The following is a 27,873-nucleotide window of genomic DNA, read 5'->3' as shown; positions in this document are numbered from 1 at the left end:
AGCCCGGTGTGCTGAGCCCGCAGCAGGAGCCGCGACCCACCGTAGCGAGAAGGGAGGCGGAGGCGGCCCCTTGGCCCGCGGGAACAGGCTGCAGCGGCCTCCCGGCAGGGCCGAGCGAGGCCCGGAGCCCTCCGAACCGCGATGGCGTCGTGGCTGGGCGGGCTGGGCTCGGGGCTGGGCCAGTCCCTGGGGCAGGTGGGCGACAGCCTGTCGTCGCTCACCGGGCAGATCTCTAGTTTCACCAAGGACATCCTTCTGGAAGGCGCGGAGGAAGTGGGCGGTAAGGGGGGCTCGGGACGGGCCTGGTTCCGCGAGGGAGCTCTTCCTCCGGCCGCCGGTCCCCTCCGGACCGACGGCGGCGGGGCCTGCTGCTGGCGGCTTGGTGCCTTTCGCAAATGCTGCTGGCTTTGCTGCCTTTGTTTTTGTGTTTATTCCGCTCTTGTGATCTCAGGATCTGGGGAATACGCAAATATATTCCCAGGTTCTAATAGCAGGTGTGAACCTGTTTTAGGCTTATTATTCAGAGGTTTCAGAATTCCGCGAAGTGTTATGTTGTTCCGGAATGACAGCACTTAACACTCTTTTTCCTTTCTGTTTGCTTAGTTTATCTAAACCCTCAGTTAATTAGCTGCTTTTACACCGGTTCCATAAAACTGTAGAGTTGTCGTACAGAGGTTGTTTTGCCACTGGTGTGATCTAAGTCTGACGTGTCACACAGGCAAAGGTTCAGTGTTTGTCACTGTTTTGTTTATATTTCAGTTGTGCTCAGAGAAACCTGTCGAGTTCTACCATTCCCCTACAGCCAAGTAGGAGAACATGGCCCTTGCTTTATAAGGATTAGAGGCTAGAACGATTTATCTTTAAAACAGAAAGCTAGAACATAAAAAAACCAGAGACATCAGAGTAAGATATTCTATAAACCAATAGCAAATCTATTTTATAGATAATATATATATAATATATAGTATATAATATTTTTAATAATGACTTTTGCTTACAAATTGTTGAAAAAAACTTTCTTAAAGTAGTTGTATAACGTGGTAATAAGTATCAGTAGATTAATGTCCCTTGTATTGTTTACCATCTTGTAACTATGAATTATTTTAAAAGTTAGATTTCTTAAAAAGTATTAAGAATAGAAACCACAAAGAACAGCTAAGACTTCTGAATAGTCATCTTAAATGTGAAATTAAGCAATGCTACTTTGTTTATAATCCCTCATGTATGAAGCATTGTGAAAGAATATTATAGAAACATAAGTTGTATAGACCTTGTTGGCAAGCTGATATAATGGGTCTCATATGGATGGACTTCTGGGTGCACAGGTAAAATGCTCAGAAGAGAGAAATTCTGACATTTGTGATTTTTTTTTTTTTTTTTCCACTTTTCTGAAAGACTTACTTGGAAATGTTTTAAATTTCAAAATCCATAGTAGTTTTGTTTGGGAAGTTATTTTATGTGCCTGAGCTGTGCAGTCTTCTAGGGTGTTTGTTTTGCTTTTTTGAAAGATAAATTGTGAACTCACACATTTGGGCATGAGTTTGTGCAAGAGAGATGTACTGATGTTTAGTAGTTACTTCCAGGTGTACTTCACTGCTGGGTACTGCTAAGAACAGCCTCAGTTTCCTAAAAATTTCACAGCAGTACATTTGCATGGGTGACTAGACTCCAGGGTGTAAAAATTCTAGTGGCTTCCAAGTATTCTTCTGTAAAGACCTTAATATACTGTGTGGCCTAAACAACGCTTTTCAAGTACTTCCTTACAGTTTGCGGTTTTTTTAAATTTTCTAATTGGTAAAAGTTTCCTAGGTTTTCATATTATCCCTTAAATTCAGTGTTTTGACTCCCATCAGTTGTTCCTGGGTTATGGACTTGCACATCTTCCATTTCACAGTTTTCATGCGTAGATTGTTGCCTCTACAGTGCTTGAGCTGTCTCAGTTTTAAACAGCATGTGGGAAATTAAGAAATACAGTATTTACTTGAAAATTGTACTTAATTCAAATTTTGAAGTATTGTCAAGTTTTCCTTTTAGTCAATTCTGGATGATTTCTCATTGCTAAAAGGAAATGTGGTGTTTCTGTCTTTTAAAGGTGGGACACAGGAGAAGTAAAGTCATAGTCAATTTGAGGACAGTTGATCATCAAAATGTATCTGGAATTACATTTTCTATTGGATAAACTGTGATGGTAGATATATCACTTTTTTGGAGACAATGAGTCTTATGGGGTTGATGTTTTGCTATGTGGATTTTGTTGAGTGTGGGTGGTTTGTTTTTTTTATTCTGAAAATTCAGTCATTGTTATGCACATTCAATGGAATTAATACTTGTTTTGAAACTTCGCGTGGCATTACAGAGAAACACACAGCTCAGGTCAGGAGCAAGTCTGAAATGAGAAACAGATTCAGGGCCACAAAATAGTCAAGTAAAACATTTTATCTCCCTTACTTTAAAGCTTAAATTCATCCTAATCTGTTAGGGTTTTGATTTGTTTTAAAGTCTAAATATGAGTGAACTAAATTAGATGCAGAAAGACTGCCTGAAAAATAATTCTTACAGTGTTCTGATAAAAACAGCTTTTGATATTTACCTGGGAATGAACATTAAAGCAGTCTGAAGTAAGATATGTATTAATAACTGTTTTTTCAACAGATTGAATGGATTGTAATTAAAATGAAAATTATCACTTTCTTTCAGATGCAGCGACAGAACTGCATGTGTCCAATTCTAGACTCAGAGAAATAGAAAGTATTAATGCAGCACAAAAGTTTGAAGTAAGAAATTTCAGATTACTATTGCAATTTAAAGCAATGCATAGAATTTTTTTTTTTTTTGGTATAAAGTTGAAATACTGCACTGAAGTTGTTTGTCCCTGGGTAAATCCAGAAACAAGGGTTACAGTGGTGTTAGAGTGTGACTTTGGTTTTGTGCCAAACTGCCATCAGAGTTAGGGACACACGTGTTCATTGGTGTCTGCATGTGCTGCAAGTTTTCCTCTTTTGCTAACTGTGACTGTTCCTGCCCTGTCATGTGGACTTGGACTGCAGCAGTAAGCTTGGGTCTAAAAAGAGTGGGCATTTTCCCTGCTTCTGTTCTCTTTCTGTTGTCCTGTGTTTGGTTATCCTGACATAGGCTGCTCATGCTCCTCCAAAACCACTTAAAAATCTCATGGCCCCTCATGGAAAGTGACTTTCTGCACTCTAATAAAGGACTTGTTGGTCTTGTGACTTTATTTATGTCTCTAAATGAGCAACGTTCATGTGTGCCTTCTGGCCTCAAGAGCATTGTGAAGTTAAGATACTATTTTGGGGAATAACTGTTCCTGCTTGTCCTCTTTCTAGTTTCTTGCCATCTGCTTTTGGCTGAGGTCAGAGAGAAAACACTGGATATTAGCTGCAATTTGTGCTTTGTGGCTGTTCTTAAATTCTTCCTGTGGATCATGCTAAGCTGTAATTCAGCCCTGAGTTTTTTAATTCTTGGCATTTAATTCTTGGTCATCGAAAACTGTTTTATGAAAGTGAGCTGAAGTCCATGCCATATAAAAATGGAAAGCTTGGACATGACCATGATTTTGGGCCCACACGTTGCTGTTGCTGTTACTGTGTTTTGAATGAAAGAACATGAGAAATTTGTACAGTTTAACTGCTTTTCGGTCCAGTAGCTTTGGGTTTTTCTAATTCTTTAAGGACTGTTCTGAGTTTATCAACATTAATTTCTCATTTTTGCTAGAATGACAGACTGAAAAAAGTCTGTAGTGACTTAGAAGAAAAGCATGAAGCTGCAGAGCTGCAAATAAAGCAGTTGTCTATTGAGTACCGGAATCAGCTTCAACAGAAAGAGGTAGGACACAGAGTAAAATTTCTCAGTGAGTATATCCAATAAACTTATCTGTTGTGCTGTTTAATGCCTTTGTTATGGTGTCTGTTCTCTTCAGTGGAAATGCTGGTCACAGCTATGGTCTCCTGGTTTGTTAAAGTAGACTAAGACATATTTCATTGAATCATGTAATGTAAGCCAAGCTGCCAGGAGATAGTTGAAACAAGAGAAAATGCTCTGGGAGTGTTGTGCAGCTGTCAGAATTTCTGTTGTTTCTGGGATCAGTGTGAGAACACTGAGAGACACTCTATTGCTTTGCATTTCTGATTCAGTTACTTTTAAAGAAGGCAACAGGAACAAATTCACATTTGAAGCAATTACTTTATCTTAATGTATGCAATTACAGAGAACAGAGCTAGCTTTCAAAATTTGTGAAATGTCCCTTTGTGATGGAAGCATCAGCTTCATAATCTATTGTATAATATGAGATTTCATAGACCTAAATGGAGAAAGTTGCCAGCATGCTGAGAGTTACACAAAAGGGAGTTTTATTTCTGATTTATTCACAAATTCATATGGGAACTAGTGGAAGCAGAACTATGAGATGTATAAAATTCTGCTTATTAAATACAATAACAGAGTTGTTACAAGATAATTACATGCAGCCAATTTCACTTTATTGTGAATAAGTAAATTTTCACTACATTGAGATGTTAAGCATAAAAGATGTTAAGTGTAATAAAAATAACTGGAAAAGCATCATATATTGCTTAACTTTCATATCCCTCTTTATATATTTAATACCCTCTTTATATATTTAAATATTTTGTATAACCAGTTAGCCTGGATATTGTTGTACTGCTTGTGTACCTTGGCTGCTAAAAAAATCCTGTGTCTTTGTGTGAGGTACTTTATGACATTTGAGCTAAGGGTGTTTTTTTTCTCCATTATGAGAATGTTTGGAGCTTTTTTCTATTTTTTAGTGAAAGTGATCAGTTTTTTGTGCTAGGGGGTGTTGTTTGGTTCACATTTCATAATGCTACAAAAGGTAAAGAGGAGTGTATTTTGATATTCTTCTTATTCAAACAATGCATTTTATTTTGTGTATTCAGGTGGAAATCAGCCATCTAAAAGCCAGACAGAATGCACTACAGGAACAACTGCAGAAAGTACAGACAGCTGCTCAGAATTCTCAGCTGGGAGCTGGTGTTTTGCCAGCAGCCACTGCATCGGCCTCCTATGTTCCAGAGGTCAGACATTCCTCAGGTTTTGAAAGAGATGACATGGATTTTGGAGATATAATCTGGTCACAACAAGAGATAAACAGATTGTCCAATGAAGTTTCCAGGCTTGAATCGGAGGTTGACCACTGGAAGCAGATTGCAGTGGTGAGTGGTTTCTCTTCTACCCTGCCCTTCCCTCTCCCCTCCAAATTATTGTTTTCATTGCATTTGGTGGATCTTTTGAAAGTTCATGCTGAAAAATTTATGGAAACAACATGTTTTGATGGAAAAGCTGAAACTTCTCATGTTGTCACATGACTAAGGACACATTCAGTGACTAACTTCCAGATGCTTTTATGCATGATTTGTCAAGTTAGGTAAAGGACTTCATGAACATTCACCTAGAATGCTACTTCAGGGTTTCATTTTTGTTTAGCCTTTCAAAAAAATACTTCCCATCCTCCTGGCTACGATACTGATTTTTATTGATAGCACAGTACTGTTCAAAGTAATGGTTGTATACTTGCATGCTTTTTATGCTTTCTCTTCTCCCAGTCCTTGATATGTCAGTTATAATTCATGGTCTTTAAAGCAGCTGCTGATGGTGAGTTACCATTTTTCAAGGTATAGTCTGATTTCAGAGGTATGCTTTTCCCCTGTGAAAATACTCAAGCAACCCTATTGTCTTACTATGAGCAATAAGACCCCCACTCCAGACTTTTACCCATTATATGTAGTAGTGTAATAATAAAAATTCATGAAAAATAAGAATATTTCCATTAAAATATATTTTTTTAAAAATCAAAATTACAGTGGATTTTTATTTTGCTTTGTGTTGGCTTTGTTGTTTTCTACTTTTGAGTATCAATAGAGGAATCACTTAGATAAAAATATATGTATTTATCACAATTTTCATATGGATATGTGGTTTGGATTTTTTCAGTCTTCCAAAATTCAAGGCACAAATGATGCTGAACAAAGTGAAATATGCAAACTACAAAATGTAGTTAAGGTAAGCTGACAAATTAGTCTTCTTGTGCTTTGCTCTTTATGGTTTTGCATATAGTCACATGACTTGTAAATATTTTAACTAGCACTATTATGACAGCATTAAAAATGCACGGGGGCATGTAGTAGCATAGCAACACTTCAGTCAGCAGTACAATATTTAAAAACAGTTACTCTGAGGAAGGGTGTTTGTATGATTTGATAATTACAGTGTGTTAGCTTGAAACAGTGACATTAGTACTTACAAGGGCAAATCACTTTGTGAAGCTGTTGATGAGTTATGAGACTGTATTTTAGATACACAGAATAATTTCTCCCTTCTCAGAAGCAGCTTGCGTTTTTTTAGTTGAAGGTGCAAAATATGGATTTTATATGTCATCCTAGAAAGTTACTAAAAATGCATCCTAGTGCATCCATTTTGTATGTAAGACTAGTAATTGCTTTACATTGATTTAATATTTGCTGTTGTGTAAAGCATGCTATTTGTGTAAACATACTTTTTAAAGGAATTTTTTTCCACCTGTTTAAAAAATCCCAATCAACAAAAATCAAGAAACTTGACTTCTGTGAGAAATCCTTTAATAAATCCTTTAATTAGACTGGGGAAAACCTCTTTTCTTTCTTTTGTATTGTGTTATTTCTTTCATAAGAAGACACCATACTGTATTTTGTCATTTTGTTTCTCTAATGATATTTTTTAGGAGCTCAGACAGAATTTAAGTCAAGAAATAGATGAACATCAGCATGAGCTGTCAGTATTGCAGGATGCCCAGAGACAGAAGTTAGTAGAGATAAGTCGCCGACACCGAGAGGAGCTGCGCGAATATGAAGAGCGAATTGAAGAGCTTGAGACTCGGTTACAGCAAGGTCTCTGTTACCACATGCTTTCTGTTTTATGTAGAGTGAATTTTGGTTAAAATGTTGAATATGCATGTAGCAGTACAATAGATATCAAATACATCATGTTTAGAATTTTAAATTTCAATTTCAGTTCAGCTTCATGTTTAAGACAAGTGTCCTGTATCTTTTATTCACTCTGGTTGGCTTGAACACTGGGATGATAGCATTTCATCTGTGGCATATCTCATGCTGGAGAGTCATTTTCTATAGATACTAGTTGTTGTGCTCTGAATTTTGCACTTTCTGGGTAGTTTTTTCTTCAATTTACACTGGATATAGGTAGGGATAAGATATACCAAATTGATAATAAGAAAGTAGCAGGACAAAAAATAACTTTTGTGAGAAGTACTATGTGCCAGTTGGGTTACTTGACAAAAACTCAAAGGTTGGGTGGTGAGACACTGAGACAAGTTGCCCAGAGAAGTTGTGGATGCCCATTTCTGGAAATGTTTGTGGCCAGATTGGATAGGACCTTGAACAACCTGATCTAGTGGGTGGCACCTTTGCCCATGATGATACAGGTGTTGAAACTAGATGTTCTAAACACCCTTCCAATCCAAAGCTGTGATTCTATGATCGCCATAAACCACACTTAGTGTGTGGCATAACTACAATGTAGAAGCTCGGTAGTTCCCACAAATAACTTTTTGTTGTCATGTCAGTATTTCATACTCTAAAAATAGTCATGTCAGTTAGGTTTCCTGAAGAACCTTCTTTGTACAAATATATAAGCTTTGCCTGTAAACTTTTATATTTACCTGGTAAAACTTGGACTTCTAAAGAGTACATACTCTCCTTTTGGAACAGGAAATCTGCTCCCTTCTTGGAAAGAAGGAAAGTGTTTTCACAGCTTCTCTAACTTAAAAGGTAGTACTGATAGGGAATTTATTTCTTAAAATCACATGCCTGTTAAGATTTAACATCTTTTTTTGCTTCACATGCATATTATCAGCAGGACTAATTTAAGGAAGCTGAAGGCACAAGTCCCTTATCTTTTATATTTCCACTTACCTGCAGAATAAATACTGCTAGTGTCTTTTGAGGAACTAGAGTATTTTATATTTTTATTTTGTTCATTCTGTCTGACAAGATAATAGGGACTAGGGCAAGGTCAAGTGTTTGAGCTGACACACATTTGAAGAGAATTCACAAGTAGTGTGCGTTCATTTAACTTTTTTTCCCCTGCACTCTTCTGATAATGCCTTTTTGTACTCCCTAACTTACCTGGAAATTATAGAAGATTGTACAGAAATACAAACGTCAGTATAGTATGGCAGTATGATGGATCTGTAAAAAGGTTAATTCTGAAAAATGTTTTTCTTCAATTGAAAACCTTTGTGCATCATTTAGCAAATTATTTGGAGCAAATTGTTCCCTATAACTCATTTGGCAAATCTTTGAAATTTAATTAATTAAATTATAAATGGATTTTGCATCAATCTGAATTAGCTGGGATTTGGTAAATTTTTTCTTAGAAATTTGAGAGATTCCAAATCTTGATAAATTAGATTGTCATCTCCTCAGCAAGAGAGGTGAGGATCAAATATATTCTAATTAAATTGCAGGCAAAATATGTCTTGCAACATTTACCATGTAAAATTATATTGAGCCAGACATGTGAAAGTATTCAAAAAGCTACTTACTTATACCAGTAATATATACCAGTATAGCATGGCTTCAATTGTTAAATCTATTCTACCAAGCTTTCTGTTGATGGTGACCAGGTCTTTGTTTTAGTCTATCTCCCTCTGTCAGGAGAAGAGGTGAAAGAAGAGAAGTAAAAGATCTAGAGTGGTAGTTTTGGTTAATATTGCAAATAATCTCTTTTGTCTTTTAGATGGTGTGAGCACTGATGCCATGGACGACTCTAAAATTACTGAACAGAAAAAAAAAGCTCAGAGTCTAGATGGAGGACAGGTAGAAGAGTTGCAGGTTGTAAAGGACCTAGAGGATGAAATAAAAAAATTAAATCACGAACTGTCTTCTGCCAAAGCAGAAAACAAAAATCTTCTGAAAGAGCAAGAATTTGTAAAGCTAGAAAAAACCCAAATAGCACAAGATTATGAAAAGCTTAAATCTGACTTTAATGTGCTTCAAAGATCTGTGGCAGAGCAAGATGCTCTCTTGAAGGAACAGAAGCAGCTCCAGTCAAAGACATCACTACCACAAGATGTTGTCAACCTACAGCAAGCATTGTTAGGTACTAAAACTATGATTTTTTATTATTATTTTTTATTTTTATATATTTTCACAAGTTTTCACTTTTAAAACTCGACTTATTTTATGAATCTAAAACTGAATATGAGAATATGTGCCTTTAAAGTATTGCTGATTTAGAAAAGCATTGTCCATTGAAGTAAGGTGAAGCAGAAAAGAGAATTGTTAGGACTAGCCTGGTTATCATAGGGGTTTCTGATTAGGGAAGTAATCATGTCTGCCAACCATATCTGTTTAAGATGGGTCTTCTCTTTAGAAGTAAGTAAGCCTCAACAGATGTTGTTTGTTTAAATTCAAAAAGTGTATTTTTGTGTATGTATATAAAGATACTCGGTTGCTAATATCTTCTCCTTAAGGAGACACCAACCTACTTGTTTAAGAAACATATCTCTAGCTAGAAAATATTTTAATATTTCATAACCAATAAACTCTAGTACCAAAGTCCCCCTAATGTGGGATCAGTTGTGAAAGTAATACTCTGCTTTGTGTGGTGACTGATGGTATGTTTGAATCTTTTATGGCACTGATGCTTCACATCACGTAATGGTGTGAACCTATTCCCTTCTGAGCAGCAGAATTCTATTTGGGCAAGGTGGGAGAATGGATTTTATTGTTGTTTGAAAAGTAGTAAATTATCTATTTGATTTAATTTTCCTTTATAGAAGCAGAAAATGAAATAGCAAGACTTTCCAGTTTAAATCAGGTAAAGCAATTTCTAAATTAAGCCAACAAAAAAGTTCATAACAATAGTAACTGATGGAAAATAGATTTTGGTAGCTTGTTGTTTGTTTTTTTTTAATATTTGCATTTCTACTTAAATATCATTGTAATGTAAAAGGAAATAATTGTAGTTTAATTCTGTAATTATACATAGAATTTATAGAAACAATACATTTTTACTTGTGAAACTCCACAGTGCATTCTACTAGGAAAACCATTCGAATTCCACCTATCTTATTGCTACCTAGAAAGCTGTAACATACATATTTAAAGTACTAATAGTTCATTCTGTAAAATATGTTATTTTTCACTTCTGCTGTAGCATGTTTTAGTTTTGGCACTTAACAGTTGTGAAATAATTCTCTTCTTTGTAGTTCTCATAATAATACTGCATTCCATCTTACTGATGAAGTGAAGCAGTGGAACATAACACACCTTTAGTTTTTGGTGTTGTTGTCTTGGTCCTTTATAAACTCTCAGACTTGAGAGATTTGATTTATTTTATTTTGTATCCAGTAGTATTTTTCAGCTGAGTTTTTCTGTTTTTTGCATGCATTCAGGAGTTCCCATAGCATTTGTCATAATGATGTAATTTAGGTGCCCTTGATTAAAACTTCCTGTCTCACTATGCAGCCTGTCATGTTTAAGGTGGCTCTTGCAGTTATAATAGTTTATCCCAGCTGTCAATCCAAACCTCAGAGGTGGATGTAATGTCTTACCATACCACAGCTTTTTGTGCAGAAGTTTATAAACTGCATTCCTAAACCAAGTGATGAAGAAATAAATGTGTATGTATGAATGGTAGAGAGAAATACTTCACATCAAAGATTATTTAACTGGGGTAGTATTCATATAGGCTTAGAGAGTCTAATATAATTTCAGCAAGATAAAGTCTGATATTTACCAATTTTTTTATTTTATTTTTATTTTGAGGGACTTGAGAAGGAACTGACAAGTGCACAACATAAACTTGAGAATATTCTTTCTTCGAATACAGAGGATCAAAATTCAGAAATAAATCAGTTAAGACAAGATTTGGAAAGGAAAGAACATGAATTAGATGAAAGTGTTGCTGAAAGAGAAACATTAATAGCAGAGTTGGAAGAACTAGACAAGCAGAATCAAGAAGCTACTCAGGTAATACATACTACAACTAATTATTGAACAGCTGAATAAATGTTTAGAATTCTGTGTGTGCCTGTGTTTGTCTTTTAAGTTCATCTTTGAACATAGATGGCAGGGAAATACAAGTTATCTTTTGAGGCCTAAAAACAAATACTTGGGGCTAGTATTTCTCTATATCTACCATCTCAATGTGAAATTCAGAAGTGCAAGTAAAACCCTCTTGTTCTAGACAAAGAAGTAATACAGTATGTCAGCTGTCTGTAAGAGATGTTACAAGCCCAGTTAAATAGTCCCTGATTTTTCATTGCAACATTTCTGATGAAATTTATCCGGGCAATATTCTGATCTGTCTTATGACATTATGCATTACAATGGTTTTTGAAACTTTTTCTTTTATAATTTTTAATTATGTTGAATATTTAAGTTATATTATTGCAAGTTCTTTATTATATGAGCTTTTGTGGAGTAAAAAAATCACCAATTATATATAATCAGAATTAAATTATACCTTTTTGTCACAGTTCAGTATATTTGACCTGTAAATTTGAGTTGCAGGCCATGTGTTTTCAATTATTGATTTACCAATTAATCACCTATGAAATGAATCCACACAAGTATGTTGAAACAAAAAGTTGAAAATAGAATATACAGATAATTTAAATGTAGTGCCACCCTATTTTTAAGCAGTAGATGTTTGCTGAATTCCAAATGTTTTGACAAATTCTGACAGTTCTTTAAGTAGTTCTTTTATTTCTTCATTTAGGTAGTTAAGGTTCTTTTAAGGGTGGTGTTCTTTTTTGGTTGTAGTGAAATGTAATCTGTTCTTATTTGATATTTGGTTTTAGTTAATTTATCATTACTAGTTGATCCTACTTACCAACTTATGTTGGTAACTAAGAAATATTTTTTTCCTCTCAGTTTTTTAAATTGTTTATTGTTTAGAGGATAAATGTGAATGAATGCATAGTTCAGCTGGTTATGCTACCCCAATGAATTCTGGTTTGTGTTCATTTCCAGCATATGATTACATTGAAGGAGCAGCTGTCAAAGCAACACACAGAAACTGATAGTATCATCAAACAGCTGAAGGTTGACATCGATTATGAAAGAAAGAAAGTATCAGAGTTAGAAACTGAGAAGACGAAAACTATGAAAGAGTTAGAGAGTCAGAAAGAAAAGCTAAGCCACTGTTCATATGCACTTAATGATTTGCATGTAACTAAGCAGGAGCTACAAGATAATATTAAAGATCTTCAGGAACAATTAAGGAAAGCTCAGGACTGTAATTCGCAAAGTAAAAAAGAAATTGGAGAGTTGCAGCAGAGACTAAAAGAAAGAGAGGAAGAACTTCATGTATCCTTGAGCAAGTTAACAGAAAAAAGTAATGAGGAATCTAACTATACTTGTCAAGATCTGATTCTAAAAGAAAGAGAAGTAGAAATTGCAAAACTACAGAATGATGTTTCAGAAAATAAACAAATAAACGAAGATCTACAGAAATCTCTGTCTAATCTCAGAACAGAAAATGGAAAGCTGATAGCAGCCATTGAAGAACTAAAACAGGAGTTAAATGATGCCATTTCTGAGAAGAAGAAAGTTTACTTGGAAAAAGACACTGCTGTGGAGGCTTTGAAAATGGAAAAAAGACAGTTACAGAGTGAATTAAACGAGACAGAGAAGAGGCTTTTGGAACAAGCACATAATTATAAGCAAACTATTGAAGAGTTATCAAATGCACGTAGTATGGATACCACTGCATTGCAGCTTGAACATGAGCGCCTGGTTAAGCTCCATCAAGAGAAAGACTTTAAGATTGCTGAGCTTAAAAGGACCATTGAGCAGATGGAAACTGACCATCAAGAAACAAAAGAGATGTTGACTACTAGCTTAGGAGGACAAAAGCAGTTGACAGATCTAATAAAAGAGAAAGAGGTATTCATTGAAAAATACAAAAATCAAGCCTTACAGGTGAAGCAGGAACTTGAGGAATATATTAAAGTTTCAAAAAAGCAGGATGTCTTAAAACAGAACTTGGAGGAAAAAGACAGAAGTCTTGCAGTCATGAAGGAAGAAAATAATCATTTGAAAGAAGAAATTGAACGCCTTAAGGATCAGCAAAGTAGATCTACACCAGGGGTGGAGCCTAAAACTTTAGATATTATTATTGAACTTGAAAGTGAGGTAACACAGTTAAAAGTGATAAAGAATAATCTTGAAGAAGAAATAAAAGTTCACAAAAAAACAATAGAAGATCAGAATCAAGCAACAGTGAAACTTCAGCAATCTCTGCAGGAGCAGCGAAAGGAAATAGATGAGTCCAGATTTCAGTGTGAACAAATGAATGTCACACATGAAAGACTCTTCTTAGAGAAAGATGAGGAAATCAGAACTTTGCAGAAAACAATTGAACAAATTAAAAGCCAGTTGCACAAAGAGAGACAGATTATTCAGACTGATTCTTCCAATCTGTTTCAGGAAACCAAAGTTCAGACTCTTAATGGAGAAAATGGAAATGAAAAACATGACTTATCTAAAGCTGAAATTGAAAGACTGGTGAAAGGTATCAAAGAAAGGGAGATGGAGATTAAGCTATTAAATGAAAAGAATGTTTCTCTAAGTCAGCAAATTGATCAGTTGTCTAAGGATGAAGTTGGTAAACTTACTCGAATCATTCAAGAGAAGGATTTAGAAATACAAGCTCTTAATGCTAGAGTTTCCTCAGCTTCCTACAGGCAGGATGTTCTTTCCCTTCAGCAGCAGCTGCAAGCTTATGTTCTGGAAAGGGAACAAGTACTAGCAGTTCTGAGTGAAAAGACAAGGGAAAACAGTCAGTTAAAAACAGAGTATCGTAATATCATGGACATGGTAGCTGCGAAAGAGGCGGCTTTGGTGAGGTTGCAAGAGGAGAATCGAAGGTTATCCAGTAGATCTGAGAACAGCAGTCAAGAAATGTCTAGAGAAACTATTCAGAATTTATCCCGTATCATTCGAGAAAAAGATATTGAAATAGATGCCCTAACTCAAAAATGCCAAACCTTACTGACTGTCTTGCAGACATCCAGCACAGGTGCTGATAATGGGGCAGGGGGTGTCAACAGTAACCAGTTTGAGGAACTTCTTCAAGAACGTGATAAACTAAAACAGCAAGTAAAGAAAATGGAAGAGTGGAAACAACAAGTAATAACCACGGTCCAGAACATGCAGCATGAGTCAGCTCACCTCCAAGAAGAATTACAGAAGCTTCAGGCACAAATTTCAGTTGAAAGCGATAGTACTTCAAGGCTGCAGGTAGATTATAATGGCTTGATTCAGAGTTATGAGCAGAATGAGAAAAAGCTGAAAAGTTTTAGTCAGGAATTAGCACAAGTTCAACACAGCATAGGACAGCTTTATAACACTAAGGATCTTCTCCTGAGTAAACTGGATTTGGTAACACCACCTGTGGCAACAGCTTCCACTGTTTCACAGCTTGCAGGTGTTCAATACAGTCCTGAAGCGCTCAGTGAGGAGTGTAAACTCCTTCAAAAAGAGCTGGAACAGCTGAAAAAAAAGTTGCAAGAAAAAGATTCAACTATTAGGACTCTACAGGAAAACAATCAGCGATTATCTGATTCTGTTGCTACAGCATCAGAGCTTGAAAGAAGGAGTCAAGAAGGGACTGAATCAGAGATGAGGCAGATCAAAGAAAAACATGATGTGTTACAGAAGTCACTTAGGGAAAAAGATATATTAATTAAATCTAAAAGTGATCAGTTACTTTCCGTGAGTGAAAATCTTAGTAACAAAGAAAATGAAAATGAGCTTTTAAAGCAAGCTGTAACTAATCTAAAAGAAAGAAATTTAATATTAGAAATGGATATTCGAAAACTGAAAGAAGAAAATGAAAAAATAGTTGCAAGGTGCAGGGAAAAAGAAACAGAATTCCGTGCACTTCAGGAGACTAACATGCAATTTTCAATGATGCTGAAAGAGAAAGAGTTTGAGTCTCATTCAATGAAGGAAAAAGCTCTTGCTTTTGAGAAGCTGTTGAAAGACAAAGAACAGGTATGTACGTTCATACTTATGACTATCTCTTTAAGCTAGAGAAGTTCAAAATAATATTCTTCCTGGGTATTTTTCTGTGCTGCAAGGCCATAAATGTCCAGCCCTTTCCTTGTTGGATCAGTAGTATTTTACACTCTTCCTAGCAAAGACTTTGCTCCTGGTAAAACTGTTGGCCATGTTTGAAATATTTGTATATGTCTTCAACAGGGCAAGACAGGAGAATTGAATCAGCTGTTAAATGAAGTTAAATCAATGCAGGAAAAGGCTGTTACTTTTCAGCAAGAGAGAGATCAAGTCATGGTAGCACTCAAACAGAAGCAAATGGAGAGCAGTGCCCTGCAGAGTGAGGTACCACCAAATAATTTATAGCTGCAAGAAATAGATGAAAAAAAAAAAAATAGCATCTATAATATTTTTTTCTTATTTTAGTAGCAATCACTTGTTAAAAGCACTTAAAATTAGTACACTTGCAATGTGCTTCCATAGGTATGTGTTACATTTGCTTAATTTTTTTTTTTATAAGAAGTGATAGTTCAAGCAACTTAAGGTATGTTCTACACAGGTACAGCATTTGCATGAGAAAGAGCAGCGCCTAAATCAGGAACTGGAGAGGCTGCGGAATCACCTTTTAGAAATGGAAGACTCCTACACCAGAGAAGCTTTAGCTGCGGAAGACAGAGAGGTCAAGCTAAGAAAAAAGGTTTTGATTTTGGAAGAAAAACTTGCATCCTCATCTACTGCAGTGGAGAATGCCAGGTAGTTTTTTAAATATCACAGTTAACTGTGCCAATGCCTCTGTTATACTGAGCTGCCATCCTGTAACATGCTAAGCACTTGAGAAAAGAAAAATATATAAACTTTTGTTACTGAGGATCAAGAGGATGATTTAAAATATACTTGACTACTGTTGAGAATTTAAAGTATTTCTTCTTTTAGTAGCAACTATTGTCAACAGTGCTTAGAATGAGAAAAAGAAATCCCTAACCCATTAATTTAGTTGTGTGTTAAAAAGTGACTTACTTTCAAGTCAAGGCTTCATTCAGTTCGGAAGAGTCTTATTTTATACTCTTCAATGCACACATGTGATTGTCATGCCTAGTGAATTGCTTTCAAGATACCCATTCTTACTTTGTGCCTGATACCAATGGAAAGTGTACACTGCTCTGAACTTCCTTCTTCTTAGTGTAAACATATAGGGCAAGATGCATTGAATTTCTCATGGATAGCAGAATCTGGGAGGCTAAAATATTTTTACACAATTGGAAATTAAATGGAGCATTCAGTTGCTAGTAAGTAGCAAGATATACTGAGCTTTTGGAGGCTGAGTTTAAAAGTAAAGACTGGAATAATAAACCTATTGATTCATAGTAATTGAAGCAGACAACTAGGAAGACATGGATTTTTATTTCTTTTTTGTAAAGATGCTATTATAATAATGAACAAAAACTAGATTTTTTTCTAATGCATTTCAAACAAAATAAGTTAATTGGGATTTTTTTTCTTTGATTGTCAAAATTTTGTTGCCAGACTTCTTTAAAATAACTTTTTAGGTTGGTTTTGTGTGCTTTTAAAGAGGGGAAAGAATGCCAGAATTTTTGAAAATTGAGCTGAAAAATTTTTGGAAAGTGTTTTTTGCTGGGATTTAATTTTCTCTGTGATAACATCTGTTATTTAAGTAATGTATCTTGTTTTCATTAAGCCATCAGGCTAGTCTGCAAGTTGAATCTTTGCAAGAGCAGCTAAACCTAGTTTCCAAGCAGAGAGATGAAACCGTGATGCAGCTGACCATCTCCCAGGACCAAGTGAAGCAGTATGCACTGTCTCTGGCCAACCTGCAGATGGTACTAGAGCAGTTCCAACAGGGTAAGATTTGTCAAGAAATAGCGAAGATTACAAGTATTTTGCAGCTGGAACAGTTACCAAATTTTGGTGCTTTTGAAGTATTCGTTACCTCGTTTCCTTTTTGGTAGCCCAAACCTCAGAATTCGTTGTCTGTTAAAAAACTTAAAAAAACAATTCTGTGAAAACTGTTGATCAGTATCACATTTATGAAATTGGAATGAATTGGTCTACCTCATGAAGACTAGATATGATAATGCTGAGGTTTTGCAATTGCATATCTCAAGAAGAGTTACATGTTTTAAATTAAGAGTTTTGTCTCTTATTTTTAATCCTTTAGAAGAAAAAGCTATGTATTCAGCAGAACTGGAGAGACACCAAAAACAGAGTGCAGAATGGAAGAAGAAAGCAGAAAACCTAGAAGAAAAAGTTGCATCACTGCAGGTGGGCTAAATAATGAAATTGAACCTTGTCAAACTAAATTGTAATTCTTCACTGAGCAAGCAAAGTAGCATTCTTCTGCTGACCCTCTATTTTCTGAGGGTGTTTACAATCCAGTTATTTGTATGAACAAGTGATTGCAGTCTCTTCACCTGTTATGTTTGATATGCGTGGTATTAGGATAATTGTGGTAGTGACCTCTCTGCTTTTTTATCCCTTTCCTACCCTCTTATTTAGGTGAGTTTAGAAGAGGCAAATGCTGCCCTGGATGCAGCATCCAGGCTTACTGAGCAGCTGGACATCAAAGAGGAGCAGATTGAAGAGCTTAAGAAAGAAGGTAAGTACATTTTTTTCATTTCTGCTTAAAATATTTCAATCAGCTGAGGAGACAATGTAGTATTCCAAGAAACCACCAAAACTGATATCCTATGAGAGACTAATTCTTTGCCACATTCTGAGGACTTCTTTGTTTATAAAGCAAATATGAAGAAGTCTATTTACCTTCTGTTAGTCATTTTTCTCAAAAGAAAGCCCAGTAGACGTTTTTTGGTTTTGGGGGGTTTTTCCCTGTAAATACCGAGACAGTTGATTTAGCTTTGTAAGTGTCTTTTTTAAAAGTTGGTGAAATACCAAATGTCAGATTTTCCAAAGTAGCTACCATATTTTACATAGTTACAGGAGTACAGTGAGGTGGAGATAATGGTGTGCAGTTGGTAAGAGATGTAGAGGCAGCAGCTCTTGCACAGATGTGACTGCCATCTCTGCTGGATGCAGTGGTAACTCATGCTTTGAACATACACAACTAATTATTACTATTCCTTTTATAATGATAATCAGTCTTACCCTTGTAATAAGTGATATTTTCTTGAAGGATTCTTGCTTATGACAGATACATGGTATGAGGTCTCATTTGAAAGTCTTCAAGATTCCAGCAAGAACTCTACAAAAAAGTTACTACTTTTCTGCTACATATTTAAATGGGTACTTATTTAAATTTAGTTCTAAGTGCAGTTTGCATCCAGGTGGGCATCATAGAAGTGTTCCCTGAGTTCACATATGAATTTTACAAGCTAAATTAAATTTCAAATTGCTACATAATGTACAACTAGTGATCTGTTTTTGAACTGACTGATCTGTATATTTATGTCTCACTACAGACATTGTCAGCAAAAGTTCACTAACACACTGGATTGAAATTAACTTTGGCCTAGGAAAATATTGCACTCTTAAATGGGAAGTTCTTCATTACTGTTTAATTTGGATGTTAAACCCTTGCATAAGGAGGAGTTTCAATTTGGAGAGAACATTGAGTATCAAGCAGTGTTGTATTGACAAGCAATTTACTTAATAAAAAAAATGAAATGGAATTGTTGCATAAAGGAAACAGCACTTTAATGTTGCTGTAGAGTAAATTGTGATTTTTATAGAAAAAAATAACTTTGTATTCTCTATTTTTACAAGAAAACATAAAATGTCTTATTGCAAATTGGCCAAATACATTCCCAGACACTGTTTTTTAGCCAAATCTTTTGAAGGATTTCTTTATGGATTTTTTTGGCAGGAGAAGTGATTTTAATGGAAAAGTATAAGATGTACCAGATGCAGTTTTCTGGATTGCCATAAATGGTTAACAAATTATTGGAGGCTGTAAATGTCTGGTTTACTGCTGAATTTTGGCTCAGGACCTTTTTGTTACTTAGTCTTTTCATACACCCAAAGTACATGTTTTAAGTCCTTTTCAGCTGTAAGATTCTATTTTAGAGGGAAATGTTCCATTTAAAAAATATGTTTAATGATAAATTGCATAGTCACTCTGGATGGAATATAGCTGTGTAGTGGTTCTGAAAACTTGATCCTCTTTGATATAAAATCTTTTTTCGTTTAAACTATTAATATTTTTCATTTCATTTAAATTATTAATATTTTCTTTAAATCCATCATAAAGGAATAAATGAAGTGAATAAAAATTGAAAAAGCAAGTCACAATTGCCTTGCTTTGTAGAGAAATAGCAACAGTGTAAAATTTAATTGAAATTTGTTTTCAGATGCTGCTTGTTTATCTTTTTTGTGGAATTGGTAGTATAATTCTTTATTCCCTTCTGTTCTGTGGACATCCAAATAACAACTCACCTATGTATGCTCATGCAAATGTATCATTTTATAATTATATTTGCTATGTTTTCCTTCAAGTATTGGTGTCCTATTTAACTATATTTACAAAGTAGCATAATTTTAAGTAAATGTAAACCTCAAAACCATGGATTAAGTCTCCTGTGCCTCACCCTGGTATGTTAAGAGAGGAGCGCTGAAGAGCTGTCACATTATTGGAGTGGATTTTGATGCATATGGATGTAGTTGTTACAAGATATATTGTTGTGTAATACATGTTTTGCTTTAGTTTTTTAACTTGCTTTGAATGAGGAGATTACTCTGTGTGTTCCTTTAATAAGAACTTTCCCAGCATTATATTAGTTATTTTGTTCTGTACTCCTTGGAATTCATATTTATGAAGTAAAATGTTTGTATAAAGACGTGGAGTATTTGAATAGGGCATATTAGGTTGTATCCATTTCACAGACTGGCTCTTTGATGTGTGTACCTACAAAATCTCTTTATGAGTTCTCACAGAGTTATTGGTGTTAATTTGGAACCATGTTTTGTCAACATAGTTGTAGCATGTACTTATTAAAGATTGACAGTGTGGAAATGAGTGGAATCCTTTCCATGCACCACAGATTATTTGAAGGTTGTAAAAGTTCATAAAAGTCATTTGTCTTACAAAGATGTTGAGACTTTTTAGGTATTAACAGAGATAAATAAAACAAAAGTGTATATTCTGTGTTTTTTTAATGAAGCCTTTTTAATTAGCATGAGCCCAAAAATTGTTAAAAACTAAGTTTATCAGCAGGTTTTCCAAAGGATTTGGAGGTAAGCATTAAACCTCATGGAGGGAGAGGAGAAAAAGTTCATCCTCTCTACTTTTATCTGTAGGGCAGAGTTGGCCCTTACACAGACAGTCCATGTTATAGCATATTTGTCAAGTTTTTATGTGTGAATAAGGCTTAATTTTACTTTTATTAGGCTTCAGAGGTAGTATCTTGCAGAACCCCAGTTTGGTAAGAGATTAAGCTTTTGTGGTCTTTATGATCTTAGGCCACCTCACATTCACTGATTTATAATTCTGGCCTATTTATTCAGCTTGCAGGCCATGTTGCCTGACTGCAGTGTTTGCTATTTTTCTCTCAGTCTTGTTTTTGGCATGTGAAAGTTGTGGCATTTCATCTCTTCGATTCATGATTTTGTTCCCAAAAGTGTGGGTAATCTTGCATATGCCTGTCTCTCTTGCCAGTATACTGAATAGTGAAGCACAACACTATTTCTGTGATGCATCAGTGTGTCCCAGCATGCTGTTTCCAGAATTTGTATCAATTACAGGAGTGGAAAAGGTCCAAGCAGAACAGGCCCTCAACAAACTCCTGATGTTGTTCTGCTAGCCAGTAATTCATCTAGGAAACTTGAGAACTCCTCTGGTGCTTTTTGAAGCAACCTGCTAGTAGGGTATACAGAATACCTGGGCTTGGGTAATATTGGAGGTTAAGGGCAGAGATCAAAAAGACCTGATGCCAGCATGGAGTTTGATCATTATGAAAAAAGATTGCCACCACAGGACTGCAGACCTTGCTGAAGCATTTCTTTCCAGTTCTGTATTATTTAGATAGAAAAGAGCAGTTCATCAGACTTTCTGCAATGGGCTTATTTAACATGTGTTCCTGTACTTCAGCTTTGAGTATTGTTCCTGAAATTTCAGCTTGTGCTTTCAAATAGCAATGACTTACTGACACCTTTTTATAAAAAAATCACATTGATTTTATGGTTCATAGCAATATTTATGAAGGTATGTGTTACTGATAAATTTTGCAATAATGTTTCAAAGTTTATGTTTTTGTTTCTTTGCCTGTGATGTTACATTTATAGGTGAGATCAGAAGAGAAATGTTAGAAGATGTACAAAATAAGTTAATGAACCTTATGAACAGCACAGAAGGAAAAGTGGACAAGTAAGTCTTTCAGAAAAAATTTGGTCTAAGTTTTTTTGGTTTATTCCTCTCAGTGTGCAGATGTGGCACTCACAGTTACAAGAGAAGTACAGGACTGTACTTCTGAATGTTGTCTTGCAATACACTTTTATTATTTTGACATTTTTCAATTGCTTGATGGTTGTAAATAGTCATTTTGATTAGTAAAACCAATAGATATGACTTTGGCTCACTGATGTGTTCCTTAAATAGAAGTGAACTTCCGTAGCAGGAGCTCTGCAAATGGAGAGAAGAGTTCTTAATGAAATTATTTTATAATGTTCAAGGTGTGAACAGCAAGCCTTTTCATATGTCTGCATCACCTGGATGTCATGTAAATCTCTATCTTGGTCCTTTTTTTTCTTCTCAACCCAGCAGAACTGAAACAGGGATAGGCAGATGAGCTCCCCTGTCCTGATCATTATGTCTTGGTTTGGAAGTACACAGAGCTTTCTTTTTAAATGGTCTCCTGAATCAAAATCTTAGAACAATCATTTTACCTGACTGTAGTATGTACATCCAAATTTGCTTATGTTGCCATTCTTACTGCATACAATATTGCTAATACTGTCCAAATCCACAGTCTGTAAGAAATGTAATAACTTACAGAAAGAGGAAATTGGTGAGGTATCTTTTAGTTATTTGTATATGATGTGTTAATTTCTGTACTGTAAATTAGGCAAGAGTATGAGGAATAAATGCATCAGTACTACGGTATCAGCTGTTACACAACAGCAGCTTGTATAAGTACCTTCTTTTGTTCTGCAGACTGTTGATGAGAAATCTCTTTATTGGACATTTTCATACTCCAAAAAATAAACGTCTTGAAGTGTTAAGGTTAATGGGAAGTATCTTGGGACTGAAAAAGGAGGAACTTGATCAGGTAATACTTTGCAGAAAAATAGGCATTCTCTTTTTTTCTTAATTTTTTTCTTTTTTCTTTTTTAAATTTTTTTATTTTCTTTTTCCTTTGTCTTTTCTCTTTTTTCATACCTTTTCCTTCCCTTTTTTTTCAGTATCCTTACCTGAAAATGGAATTACTTGCTACTGAACTAAATGTGACTGTCCCTGCACATTTTGTGGGAAAAGTGTGTTTTTTCTTCTTTTGTCTCACCTTTTTTCTGTGTGGGACTTTTTGGTTTTTTTATCTGATGATCCTAATCTTTCGATAACATTGTTTTAATAGGGTAAATTTCATTTTGCTGAGGAATGCTAATTTAGCAAGGAAAGGATTTAACTTTGTGCTGTTGTAGAGTAGCTGTAACATATCAGTTACAGAAACATAAGCCTGTTATATATGTACCAGTAGTTATTGTGAAAAATGTGAGGTTTATGCTTTTAAATAAAGGGCCAGGTTTTTAGACTGCCTGTCTTTGGGAGGTGGAGAATATGGTTTTAACAAATATAAAAATTTTTATTTATCTCTAAGAGTGCCACATTGTTATGTGACATTGCAGCCCATATTTATTCACTTTCTTTTATGCGCTGTTTTATTTTTGTTGTTTCCTAACTTTGTTTTCTTTAAATATTTCTCTAGTTGTTATCTGAAGAGCAAAGAGGGGTTACAAGATGGGTGACTGGCTGGCTTGGTGGAGGAGCAGGGTCAAAGAGTGTTCCTAGTACACCTTTGAGACCAACTCATCAGAACATTTTTAATAGTGTAAGAATTAATCATTCATTCTCTGGATTTGAGTGGAAAAATGGGGAAGTTGCTTATTAATGCTCATGTTTGGTTCATTGGTATATTGAGCTTCATTTACTGACGCTGCTGTATCTTGCGTAAATTGTTTTGTGCAGCTGCTTTGGCAAAAGGTTTTTTCCTGCACTAAGGAAATATTTACATTGAAAATTATACAGTGATAAGTCTTGGGCTAATAAAGAAGACAACTACTCTTCCACTGGTTCCTGCATTCCTTGTTCTTATAGTATGGACTTCATGTGAGAGTATGGAATTCCACAATACTGAACAGTATAGAAGACTGTCACGTATTTTGATTACTGTGTTCCCATATCTCCTTCAAATTTAAATTGAAAAGTTTTATCAGCTGCTGCAGCTAGTGCCTCTTATACAGCAAATAAAACTGGTATTTTAAGTTTTCAAATACTGTAAAGCAGCAGATTTCATAGCATGATCCATGGGAGCAGTTTATCTATGGAACTTTCCATTTTGCAGGCCAATAAATAATGTACTCAAGGGCCAAGCACTGAGGGATTGGAGTTTTTGGATTGACTTTGTTTTTTTGCTCAATTGAGCTAGAAATATTGAGAATGGATTCCTGTAAATCATCTTGAAGTGTACGGATTGGTTTTTCCCCCTAAAATGGTGCAGGCACAGAGGCCACTAAAGGACTGTGGTCTGATTAACAATAGAAGTAAAAAGAGAAAAATTAATGCTTTTGTGTGAATAATACAGGCTTTACTAAGACAAATTTTATCTTGTCATGCTACCAACACCTTAATCATTCCATGCTTCCTTTATTTGAGATTCTTTATGAAATAAAGCATACATGAGCTTTAAGAGAAAAGATAGGGTTTTATGTGTTTCTGGAGGAGAGATTGGTTGAGCAAACACTAAGGAAATACTGTGATGTCAGTAATAGCATGTAATTCTTTAAATAACTGGCTTAAATCAATAATGGAATTATATTAGAAGTATGTATGTTTTCTCTAGAGTTTATCAATTTTATATAAATGCCTCTTAGTGAGAAAACAACAAAGAGTGTATTTTGAAAATAAGTTTCATTGTCACTCACTGAGAGCTGCTTAGTACCAAGTACAAGTACAAAATAGATTGCAGTCTGTCGACAGCTTTTTGTTTTATATATATAGATGTATTTTTGACTTAGTACTTTTCACCAGAGCATCAATGAAATATAATAACTAGTAGCTTTTTACAGTCTTTTTCAGAACTGTTTGTGAAATTCCTTGAAACTGAATCTTGCCCAAGCCTTCCCCCACCCAAGCTCTCTGTTCATCACATGAAACCTTTGGGAGCAGCAGGAACTGGTAAAAATAGCAGTACTCCACCCACCAGTCAAATGCAAGGTAAATTCCAAATCTTTACACAGAACATAAATAACTACAGGTAGAATTTTAATGAGGATTTTAATGGTTCTGTGCTTCCTCACTTTTAAATTATGAACTTGATTTCTTCTCCCCAACCATGTCCTACTTTGTCTTTTTTTTTTTTTTTTTTTTTTATTCTTCTCCTATCTTTCCTTCCCACTGCATCTATACCTCACTTTCTAAACTCTCAATACAGAAGATTAGAGGGACCAAATTCCCTTTGATATGGGAAGGATTTAACAGCACCTGTTAGAGCCACACAGTTGCTATGTAGACAACTTCATATGGTGTAGCAGTGAAACCAGTCCTGATTTTCAGCATCCCTGTTGATCAGCCTGTGTTGAAGTGAGTGAAAAATGCAAGTAATACGACTTTGCAGTGTCTCTCTGGTGTGTAGAACCTGGTTGCCCAGAGAGGACCAAAGTAATATCAGTTAAGTGTATGGCCTGGTATGAAATCTCTGTAAGCAGTACAGGAGTGTTGACCTAGAAAAATCAAAGAGAACAGTTATGCTTACATTAAACATGTTAAATTAATGTACTTTTGTTTTAAGTCATTTAAGATTCAAATGTTCAATTTAACTGGTCTGGTTTATTATTAATTTTTAATATGTGTTTAAGACTTCACCTTAATATAGGCCTGCTGGTTTGCAGAAGCTTGTTTTGTTTGAAACTTAGCTGTAAATTCAAAAGAAAAAACCCTGAACACCAAACCCCTACATATTATATGTATGTACAGAGATAGAGAGAGATGCCAAAAAACCCTTTTTCAATTCACCTAAAGTAGTTGGATGTTACAAAGTGCTGTTTATTTATGGGGGTTTTCATCATGCTGACCCTGTGGAAGCTGTGCCATGTGTTGGGAAACCTTCCTGTGCTCTGCATTTTAGTGCATGTGCCCCACTTCTGCTGATATTTTGTGTCTGGCATTACAAAGGTGAAGCGAACTGCAAAGGGTGTTCATCTTGCCTGTCAGATGTGCACATTTTTTTGGGTAGCTTGGGTTGTTAGGGAATTTTGGTAGTGGACTTGGCATTGCTGTGTTAACAGCTGGACTTGATTTTAAGAGTCTTTTCCAACCAAAGGATTCTCTGGTTCTATGAGAGTAGTCAAGAGCCTATAAAAGTCTTTGAGGGTGTCTACAGCCCATGGCAAGGAGATTTTCAAGGACTTACATGTTGCCAGAGTAATAGTCAATTTTAGAATGTCTTTCTGAACAAATGCTGAAAAATTGGGTAAATTTAGGAATGTTTTTTAACAAGGTGTTTTCATTGTTGGTTTGGGTTTTTTTGTATTCCAGATTCTCCAGTGTCAGGAATGGGTAGAAGACCAGATGCAAATCCATTTTTAGCACCTCGATCTGCAGCAGTGCCTCTCATAACGCCAGCTAGTAGTTCTGGACATCTGCTTATGAAACCTATTTCTGATGCATTGCCTACTTTTACACCACTGCCAGTGTCCCCTGATGCCAGTGCTGGTGCTGTATTAAAAGACCTCCTAAAACAATAGATGGTCTTGTATCAGTATAATGATGATAGCACTTTAAGGAAAATGAGAACACTATGTTGTATATAATTTACCACAATGAGGCCTTCTGTAAAAAGTCAAGTATTTGATTGCAATTGTCCCTTGCTTTTCTTGTACTTAAAAACTTATCAGTGCTTCAGAAATTCTAATGGTGGAATGAATAATTGCCTTCTGTATAGCAGGCATTCATTTTGGGTGTGGGTTAAATATTTAACTCAGAAAAAAATCTATCTCGTTGCTAGATTGTCACAAGACAAATTAAAGGATTTTTAAACCTTAGGTATATTGGGTTGTTTCAGATATGCATAGGCAGCATTAACTCTTTGGCGCTGAGATCGGTTTTTCCATTAAAATGATCTGCCATCTACCTTCAAGAGCCAGAACTAAAAGAAATACATAGAATACCCAATTATTGGTGTTTATTTAATGTACTTTTGGACATGTTTCTCTTATTTAAAAGTTCAGTTGCATTTGGGGGCAATTTGAGGCACATTGATCTCTTTGCACAATGATTTGATATAGCCCCTCCAGGCTAACAGCTGTTTTCAGCAAAGCCATCAGCACCAAGGAGTTAACTATGGAAGTGAGGCTTCACATCCTTGTGAAGAGTGGGTAATTTAGCAAATGATATGTTCACATATATAAAGACACTGTGCTCTAATGGTCCAAGGTGTATATTTGAGAGACTTTTTATCTTGCAAGATTTTGTAGATCCAAATATAGACTTAAAGCTTGAACACATGTATAGAATTTAAAGGGAAGAAGGTGCTTGCTTATCTCAAATGTGTAAATAGGTCTTTGCACAATCAAGGCCAAAGTCAATTATTCTGTAAATTTTGGTGTGATAACTTGTACACTTTGTTTAGCAGGTAAAGAATGAAGTTGCATACTAAAGAATAGGAATTACCCTCATAGTGAATCTGAGATAAAACATCCTCAGTTTAAAATGTGTAATTTCTAAGTCTTTTTATATGCCTCTCCTTGTTAAGTCAGTGTTACAATAACTGTTGTGCAGGTTCTATATTAGAACTGTCAACCTTCTTCATTTTCATTAAGGTCCTGGATGAAATTGTTGTAAGAGTTATATTTAAATAAAATTAATTACTAAACTTGTACAGAATCAACCTAAATAATGCAAGAAATCTTTGCATTTATTTATATAGAGGTCAAATAGTGAATTTTTTTTTTTGCCTTGAAACCTAGCAAAGATTTTTTTAATTGCTGTACTTACCTGAAGAGCTGTATGAAACCCTTTTCTCCAGTGTAGTAATGTTTCATGGAAGACTTAGCAAATTTGTAACTGGATTGATCTACCATATTGGATTTTGATTTTAAATTTTTTACCCCAAAAAATTAATGGACAGTTTGGCAGTTGGATTTCTGAAAATATTACAGCCACATATTTACCAATGTAAATTCTGTGTTATATAATAAATGTAATGAGAATCTCAAATTACCTCAGCTGAGAATGTTAGTTAGGTACTTCGAATGTACATCTTCATTTAAACTGGGCTGGAACAGCTACTTTTTTTTTCTCTATAGCAATTATAAAGAAAACTGAAATCAGATGGCATCTGTGCAATCTCCCTTGGTCTTGTAGTTATGTCTGTTTAATGATATATAGCTGCTTCGCAATAAAATTGCCTTTTGGTGAGCCAAAGCAGAAGGAAATGTTTAGTTTTTAAAAATTATGTGACTTACATGTTGTAAATTACCAGTGGAGTCATGCTGCTCACTATTCTCTGAAGATACTAACTGAGCAGGTTTTTTTTTATGCATTTTTTTTCTCCTTTGACTGCAGAGAACTTAATGTGTACACATTTCTCTTTCAGGAAGCTTTCTAAATGCCAATAAAGAAAATAAAGTAAGACCA

General features: G+C 35.3%; 1 protein-coding gene across 1 annotated transcript; it reads left to right on the top strand.

The window, feature by feature from the left end:
- TRIP11 (thyroid hormone receptor interactor 11) lies at window positions 1-27,873 on the top strand. The gene is made up of 20 exons (XM_058841454.1): window positions 1-280; window positions 2,698-2,774; window positions 3,730-3,840; window positions 4,929-5,204; window positions 5,983-6,051; window positions 6,749-6,914; window positions 8,785-9,147; window positions 9,827-9,867; window positions 10,818-11,021; window positions 12,027-15,053; window positions 15,261-15,401; window positions 15,616-15,809; window positions 16,753-16,916; window positions 17,233-17,336; window positions 17,571-17,670; window positions 21,309-21,390; window positions 22,177-22,291; window positions 22,946-23,068; window positions 24,306-24,453; window positions 25,774-27,873. Exons 1-20 carry the CDS (start codon window positions 142-144, stop codon window positions 25,980-25,982), a joined length of 5,853 nt encoding a protein of 1,950 aa, XP_058697437.1. The 5' UTR covers window positions 1-141; the 3' UTR covers window positions 25,983-27,873.

The sequence above is a fragment of the Poecile atricapillus genome, chromosome 1 (genome assembly GCF_030490865.1).
Source record: "Poecile atricapillus isolate bPoeAtr1 chromosome 1, bPoeAtr1.hap1, whole genome shotgun sequence".
NCBI classification, from domain to species: Eukaryota; Metazoa; Chordata; class Aves; order Passeriformes; family Paridae; genus Poecile; species Poecile atricapillus.
The sequence above is the reverse complement of the archived record's forward strand: the minus strand, read 5'-3'. Positions and strand labels throughout refer to the sequence as shown.

Coding starts and splice junctions, on each gene's coding strand:
- TRIP11 (XM_058841454.1), top strand. CDS start 142: ATGGCGTCGTGGCTGGGCGGGCTGGGCTCGGGGCTGGGCCAGTCCCTG. Junction 15,810..16,752: donor ACTGCAGTGGAGAATGCCAG/GTAGTTTTTTAA, acceptor GTTTTCATTAAG/CCATCAGGCTAGTCTGCAAG. Junction 17,671..21,308: donor TGAAGAGCTTAAGAAAGAAG/GTAAGTACATTT, acceptor TTACATTTATAG/GTGAGATCAGAAGAGAAATG.